The 7,583-nt window shown below is 40.4% G+C and overlaps 1 protein-coding gene across 1 annotated transcript in view; it reads left to right on the top strand.

Annotated features, from left to right (window-relative positions):
* CSGALNACT2 (chondroitin sulfate N-acetylgalactosaminyltransferase 2) overlaps nucleotides 1-7,238 on the top strand; it is a 45,650-nt gene extending 38,412 nt beyond the window's left edge. The window contains exon 8 of the mRNA XM_011953804.1: nucleotides 5,502-7,238. Within this exon, the coding sequence (XP_011809194.1) occupies nucleotides 5,502-5,794 (293 nt within the window). The 3' untranslated portion in view covers nucleotides 5,795-7,238. The remainder of the gene's footprint in view (nucleotides 1-5,501) is intronic.
* The last annotated feature ends 345 nt before the right edge of the window (nucleotides 7,239-7,583 follow it).

The following is a 7,583-nucleotide window of genomic DNA, read 5'->3' as shown; positions in this document are numbered from 1 at the left end:
TTCCATCTGTATATCTTTTTTTTTTTTTTTTTTTTTTTTTTTTTTTTTTTTTTGAGACAGGGTGCTCCTCTGTTATCCAGGCTGAAGTGCAGTGGCGCGATCTTGGCTCACTACAGCCTCTGTCTCCCAGGCTCAAGCGATCCTCTCACCTCAATCCCTAAGTAGCTGTGACCACAGGCATGCACCACCACACCCAGTTAATTTTTGTATTTGTTTTGTAGAGGTGGAGTTTCACTATATTGCCTAGGCTGGTCTTGAACTCCTGGGCTCAAGCAATCTGCCCACCTTGCCCTCTCAAAGTGCTGGGATTACAGGCATGAGCCACCATGCCCAGCCCCCAGCTTCAGTCTTACCCATCAAAAAATAAAGTGTCAAAGAATAGTTTAATAAAGCAGGCTGAAACCTAATTCCATGTCTTCTGATTCATTTAGGGCTAGCTACCTTTCTACAGCATAGAAGTCATAGAATGTATTTTATATACATTCTAGGTCCATATCACATTCGTTTTTATAATCAACCTTTTGTTTTGGAAATCCCCCCCACCTTGTCTCCTTATCACTGTAACACGTGAATAATGGAAAATCAGGAAATAACAATAAAAGGGGCGTTAAATTAAACTGATGCTTTTTTCCTTGATTTCTTGCTTAGTTAAGCAAGAAGCATTTCACTATTCCTCAAAAATAGATTTGTGTACATTTTTTTCAGCAGTATCTTAAATGCTTTGAGTTCCGTATCTCTTTTATGACAGTTTTATTGAGATATAATTTACATATCATAAAATTTATCAATTTAAAATGTACAGTTAACCAAGTCATGTAGCTATCACCATCATCAAATTTAGAGCATTATAACCCCAAAAAGAAACCCCATACCCATTAACAATCACTCCTCATATCCCACCAACCCTCTTTTCCCCCAGACCTAGGCATCTACAAGTCTACTTCCTATAGATTTGCCTCTTCTGGGAATTTAATAGAAAGCAAATTATACAATATATGGCCTTTTATGACTGGCTTCTTTCACTCACATAATGTTTTCAAAGTTCTTCCATGTTGTGACATGTGTTAGATACTTCATTCCTTTTTATAGAAAATGTTCTATTGTGTGGTTATACCACATTTTGTTTCTCCATTTGTCAGTTTATATGCATTTGAGCTGTTTCTGCTTTTTGGCTATTATAAATACTGCTGCTGTGAACATTTGTGTTTAACTTTTTGAGTGGACATAGATTTTCAATTCTCTTGGACATATATCTAGGAGTAGAGTTGCTGGGTAATACAGTAACCCTGTGTTTGACCTTTTGAGAAATTGCCACACCGTTTTCCAAAGTGGCTACATCATTTTACATTCCCACCAGCAGTGTTTTAAGACTTCCAGTTTCCCCACATCCTCATTAATACATGTTGTTATCTGTCTTTTTGTTTCTAGTATCACCCATGATAGTGGATGTGGTATTGGTTGTGACTCTGATTATAATTTTTCTTATGATTAATGTTGTTGAGCATCTCTATCACTCCTATTAGACTCCACTGACTGTTCACTAAGTGCTGTCTTTTGGCAATGCTCTGGGGTCATAAATTGCTCCATAATCTATCCCTACTAAATTGGGCCCTCTTGCAGGGATAGTTTTTGCAACAAGTCTTTGATTTGTTCAGACCCTGGGAGGTATATTCTTACTGTCTCTCTCTGTGGTTCTCTCTAGTAAATTAGCTGGCCTACAGTTTAGCTGTTGCCCTCCTGGAGTTACCAGCCTCCTCTTAATTGCTTACTACCAAAATCTCCATTATTTTCAAGAGGCTGGAACTTCTCTAAACTCTGAACTTCTCTACATTCTATTTTAAATAAAGTCAATTCCTTAGGGAAGAACTTTGGAGCAGTTTGTTCTTACGGACTGCCTCTCCCCCTGGGAAAAAAATCCATGAGGTTTTGCCCTGAGGATGGGGACAGTGACATACTTATCATTAAGCAGAGTGACCACCTCTGTCCTAATGAGCAGGACACTGGGTAGGGGCAGAAGGACCCCCAGTATTCTCAGCTGGCCACACCTGGAAGTGGAGCCTCCACCCTGTTGCTGTGGGCTGGGTGAAAAAGAGCTGTACCTGTTTGGAACTTAGACTCTTTATTTGGAGCTTCTGTTCCTTTCTCTGTTTCCTTTCCTCCTGGTATTCCCATTATGTGTATGTTACATCTTTTGTAGTTATCCCACAGTTCTTGGATATTTTGTTCATTTTATTTGCAGTCTTTTTCTTTGATTTTCTGTTTTGGAAATTTTTATTGTTATATCCTCAAGCTCAGAGATTGTTTCTTCAGCTAAGTCTGGTCTACTAATAAACCCATCTAAGGCATTCATTTATTTTGCAGTGTTTTTGATCTCTAGCATTTTTTAAAATTCCTTCTTAGAATTTCCATCTCACTGCTTATATTACGCATCTTGTGTGTTATCTGCTCTTTCCATTAGAGCCCTTAGCGTATTAATCATAATTGTTGTAAATTCCCAGCCTGATAATTCTAACATCCCTGCTGTATCTGAATCTGGATCTGGTACATGCTCTGTCTGTTCATACTGTGTTTTTCTTATCTTTTAGTATACCTTGTCATGTTTTCTGTTGAAAGTTGGACTTATATACTAGGTAAAAGGAACTGCAATAAATAGGCCTTTGATGATGTGGTGGTGAAGTATGGAGGGAGCAGAAGTGTTCTGTAGTCCCATGAGTCTCAGTCTCTTAGGGATCCTGTATCCCAGACTCTGAACTTCACACATGCTTCTCAATCTCCCCTCCTCTCCTGGACAGGATGACTAGAAGGGGCTGGAGTTGGGTATATTTCTTCCTCCAAGTCAGTTAGGCACTGATAAAACCCCAGCAGGTTAGGCTCTAGTTAAATAACTTCTCCTAAGGACAGGCCTTGTTAATAATGACACCATGCTGTGGCATACTTTAAAATGATTAAGTTTTCCCCTTCCCCACTGCTGGACGCATTAAGAGATTTTTCTCTGATCTTCACCATCGAGGACCTGGCAGAGCTCCTAGAGGTAAAACTCACATGAATATGGGGTTCCCAATATGACTGGGTCCCCCTGGAGGTTTTAACTCTCAGACTTACCTCCCCTGAGCCTCCAGCAATTTGTCCAGTTCGGGTCTTCCTACCTGGGTACTGGTTCCCACAGAGATTTCTGCTCCAGTAAGTTGGCATTCTTTGTATCTGCCTATATGTCTCACCAGTTTTGAGGGCAACGGTTTACCCTGTGACCTCACTTCCCTGTGAGAGACCTAAGAGGAGTTGTTGATTTTTCAGTGTTCAGCTTTTGACTTGTTAGGATGGAGTGATGACTTCTTAGCCCCGGACGTACCAGACCAGAAACTGGGAATGCCCCATTTGTTTTAAGTATATGTACCATCTCTAATATTCTAAGAGCTTATATCTACAAGGAAGAAAAGCTGATATGTCTCAGACATAGCATTTAGTAAAGCTCTGATTGTTTAACACTTTTCAGAGATCCGGATTATTGTCCATCCTGTTAATGTGAAATTAAGCGGGATAGAATTATTTGACAGGAGCTAGGCATGGTGGCTCGAACTTGTGGTCCCACTTACTAAGGAGGCTGAGGCAGAAGGATCACTTGAGCCCAGGAGTTGGAGGCTGCAGTAAGCTATGATTATACCTCTGTACTCCAGCCTGGGCAACAGAGTGAGACCACATCTCTGAAAAATAAAAATTATTTGACAGGCCAGGCACAGTGACTCACACCTGTAATCCCAGCACTTTGGGAAGCCAAAGTGGGTGGATCACCTGAGGTCAGGAGTTCAAGACCAGCCTGACCAACATGGTGAAAACCCATCTCTACTAAAAATACAAAAATTAGCTGGTGGTGGTGCATGCCTGTAATCCCAGCTACTTGGGAGGCTCAAAAAAAAAAAAGTTGTTTAACAGATGGCAGGGCATAGTGACTAACACTTGTAGTCTTAATGCTTTCAGAGGCCAAGACAGAAGGGCTTAAGGCCAGGAGTTTGAGACCATCCTGGGCAACATCGTGCAAGCCTGTCTCTACAAAATTTTTTTGTAATTGGCCAGGTGTGGTGGCACACACCTGTAGTTCTAGCTACTCAGGAGGCTGAGGCAGGAAGATTGCTTAAGCCCAGGAATTTGAGGTTACAGTGAGCTATAATCATCCTACTTAACTCCAACCTGGGTGACAGAGACCTTGTCTCTAAAAAAATAGAATTAATTTGGAAGCCTCACTCTTAATTAAAGAATTTTTTTCTAGGTTTTTAAGAATCAGTTTTCTAGCTCTTCAAAAAACTCTGGTTTGCATTCTCCCTGCATCTTTAAAACGTTAGTCGTTTAGCTTGAACCTGGCTTGAAAATAGTCTCAACTTTATCTCCCGTTTTATGGGTCTGCCCACTCCAGTTAGCCTTCTGCCCCATCACTCTATCAAAATTGTTCTGGGTAAATTTGTAAGTAACATTTAGGCTGCCACGTCCAGTCAGTTCTTTTTAAATTCTTCACTGAATAGCACACACTTGACAACTTCTTCCTCAAGACACTTTCTTCACATGACTACTCCAATGGCACCTTTTCCAGAATTTTCTCCCTCACCTGGGGCCACTTCTCAATCTCTTTTCCTGACTTTCTCTACCTCTATTTAATCTCTAGAAATTGGCATTTCTTAGTGTGTAGACCTAGGCCGTGTTTTCCTTCCCAATTCCTTTAGTAATTTCATTCATTCCTATAGCTTTAAATAATCTATGGACCCATTCTCAAATTTCTATCTCCAGCTCGGCCCTTTCTTCTTTTTCCCCTCTGGGGAGTTTTTCTATAGCCTAGAAAAGCATGTGTCTCAAAGGATAGAAAATGTGGCTGGTCTCAGTGGCTAAAGACTGTAATCTAGCACTTTGGGAGGCCAAGTGGGCAGATCACTTGAACCCAGAGTTCGAGACCAGCCTGGGCAACATGGTGATACACCTCCACAAAAAAAAAAAAAAAAACCAGCCGAGTATGGTGGCATGCGCCTGTGGTTCCAGCTGCTCAGGGGGCTGAGACGGGAGGATCGCCTGAGCCACGGAGGTCAATGCTGCAGTGAGCCATGATCACACTACTGCACTCCAGTCTGGGTGACAGAGTGAGACCCTGTCTCAAAAAAAAAAACAAAAGAAAACATAAAAATTTAATGGTGGTGAGATTATAGGTGACTTGTATTTTCTTCTCCTTTGACTTTCTGTAGATTTTCTACAGGATTGTGAAATTTACAAAGTGTTCTTATACATTTAACCCCATTTTGATACTGTCAACAACCAATCTTGAACTCCTTGAGTCCAAGTGTCAGCTCAAAACTGAACTTCCAGTGATTGGAAGTCACTCCTCCATGCCAGGTGTCTCATGCTATCTTTGTGCCGAACGATCCCATCCCTTTTGAAGCAGAACATTTAAACATTTATATGTATATCCTTGTGCTCTGGCTAATAATAGGCAGATATTTATAGTGTCAGTTTTGATCTTACAGGTGGATTTGACATGGAAGTGAAAGGTTGGGGTGGAGAAGATGTTCATCTTTATCGAAAATACTTACATGGTGACCTCATTGTGATTCGGACTCCGGTTCCTGGTCTTTTCCACCTGTGGCATGAAAAGCGCTGTGCTGATGAGCTGCCCCCCGAGCAGTACCGCATGTGCATCCAGTCTAAAGCCATGAATGAGGCCTCTCACTCCCACCTGGGAATGCTGGTCTTCAGGGAGGAAATAGAGACGCATCTTCATAAACAGGCATACAGGACAAACAGCGAAGCTGTTGGTTGAAATCATAATTAATGTGTTACTGTGTGAACCACAAACCAGCACTATTTATTTAGCCTTACTTCTACTTCCAGATGCAGTGCCTCTTTTGGAAAAGACTTGTTTACATTTTCATATTCTTTCTGACATTACTTTAGCAATTCAACTTGATGTAAGAAGAAAAAGCAAATGTTTCAACACAAAATCTCTGTTTTGTGAGAATACTGCACTATGGAATAATTGACAAATTGAAATCTCACATTTGTCCCAAAAGTTGTTTTGAGTTAGTTCTACCTGGTGCCCATGTTCTGACTGTGTGTGGGATTGTATGGTGTCCTGATTGCATCTAGGTGGAGCGGATGGAATGTGCTGGGCCGCTGTTGGGTGGAGAGCAGCACATTCTTACAGAGGAGATGGAGCATAGTGTGTGGACAGGTATCTTCACCTGCCCACCCCTGAGTCAGCCTGCTTGATTTGATAGCTCGAAGAATCCTTTTCCACTGAAGTAGAGGATAATTAATTGACATATCTGAAATCCCCAGTCAATCAAGAGAAAGGTAGAAATAAAAACCCCTTAACTTACTGTTGCTTACACCCCTGAAAGTCTGTTTTTAAGCAAATGGGTAATAGTAGAAAATAGGTTAGAATCTATGGCTTGATTAAAAATATAATGTTATTACATTATCATTTTCAGGATTAGTAGTCAGAGTTGCTGTAAACTATTTTGAACAAATAGAAAAGAACATGGAAACATTTTTAACAGAGCATTTAATTATGTTGGAGTACAGGATCCTAGGTGTGTCTGGGAACATTAGTTTATGTTAGCCATCTACATCAGGGTCTTCCCATGGTGGGTCAGAATAGATGAGCATAGCATGGTTTTGTTTGTTTTTGCTTTCAATTTTCTCATTTGGCATGGATCCGTATGTATTTACTATCCTTTTTTCTAATGTATTAATATATGCTACATTTGTATTTGCATTACTATAATACTTTGAGTTGAAAAAGTTTCATTGTGGAGAGAAAAAGCAATTGTATGGCACAAGATCACTCTGATTTGAGAAAAGGGAGGAGGGGAAGATAGTCTGAATGGAAATCTGAAATATGGAATGTTTTAGAGAAATATATCACTTGTATATGGAATGTTTTAACTGAGGTATAAATTAATGAGACAAAGTGAAGAAGAAATTATATTCACATAGGACTGCACTACATTATTTGTCACACATGGATCTGTTACCATCAGGTCAATTGCTAGTATGCATAAATTTTTTAACCTTTGGCTTTTAAAAGAGACCTATGTTGAAAACCCCTGAAAATTCACTGAAGAAAAATCATTATTCTTTTTCTCAGTAAACCATATAATCTGAAATATTACAAATTTCAAAATTCTAGGTGCTATATTAATTCAATATTACAATAACTCTTACCCATTTATTCTTACAGATTTTAAGTTGTGGTAGTTTAGTGATTTTTTTTTTTTTTTTTTTTTTTTTGAGACAGAGTCTCCCAGGCTGGAGTGCAGTGGGGTGATCTCGGCTCACTGCAAGCTCCGCCTCCCAGATTCACGCCATTCTCCTGCCTCAGCCTCCCGAGTAGCTGGGACTACAGGCGCCCGCCACCTCGCCTGGCTGGTTTTTGTATTTTTTAGTAGAGACGGGGTTTCACCATGTTAGCCAGGATGGTCTCAATCTCCTGACCTTGTGATCCGCCCATCTCGGCCTCCCAAAGTGCTGGGATTACAGGCTTGAGCCACCACACCCGGCCGGTGATTTTTTTAAAGATATGTGAAATGTTCTCTGCAAAATAATTC

This window comes from Colobus angolensis, unplaced genomic scaffold (genome assembly GCF_000951035.1).
Source record: "Colobus angolensis palliatus isolate OR3802 unplaced genomic scaffold, Cang.pa_1.0 Scaffold370, whole genome shotgun sequence".
In the NCBI taxonomy this organism is placed as follows: domain Eukaryota; kingdom Metazoa; phylum Chordata; class Mammalia; order Primates; family Cercopithecidae; genus Colobus; species Colobus angolensis.
This window is presented reverse-complemented; position numbering and strand designations above follow the sequence as displayed.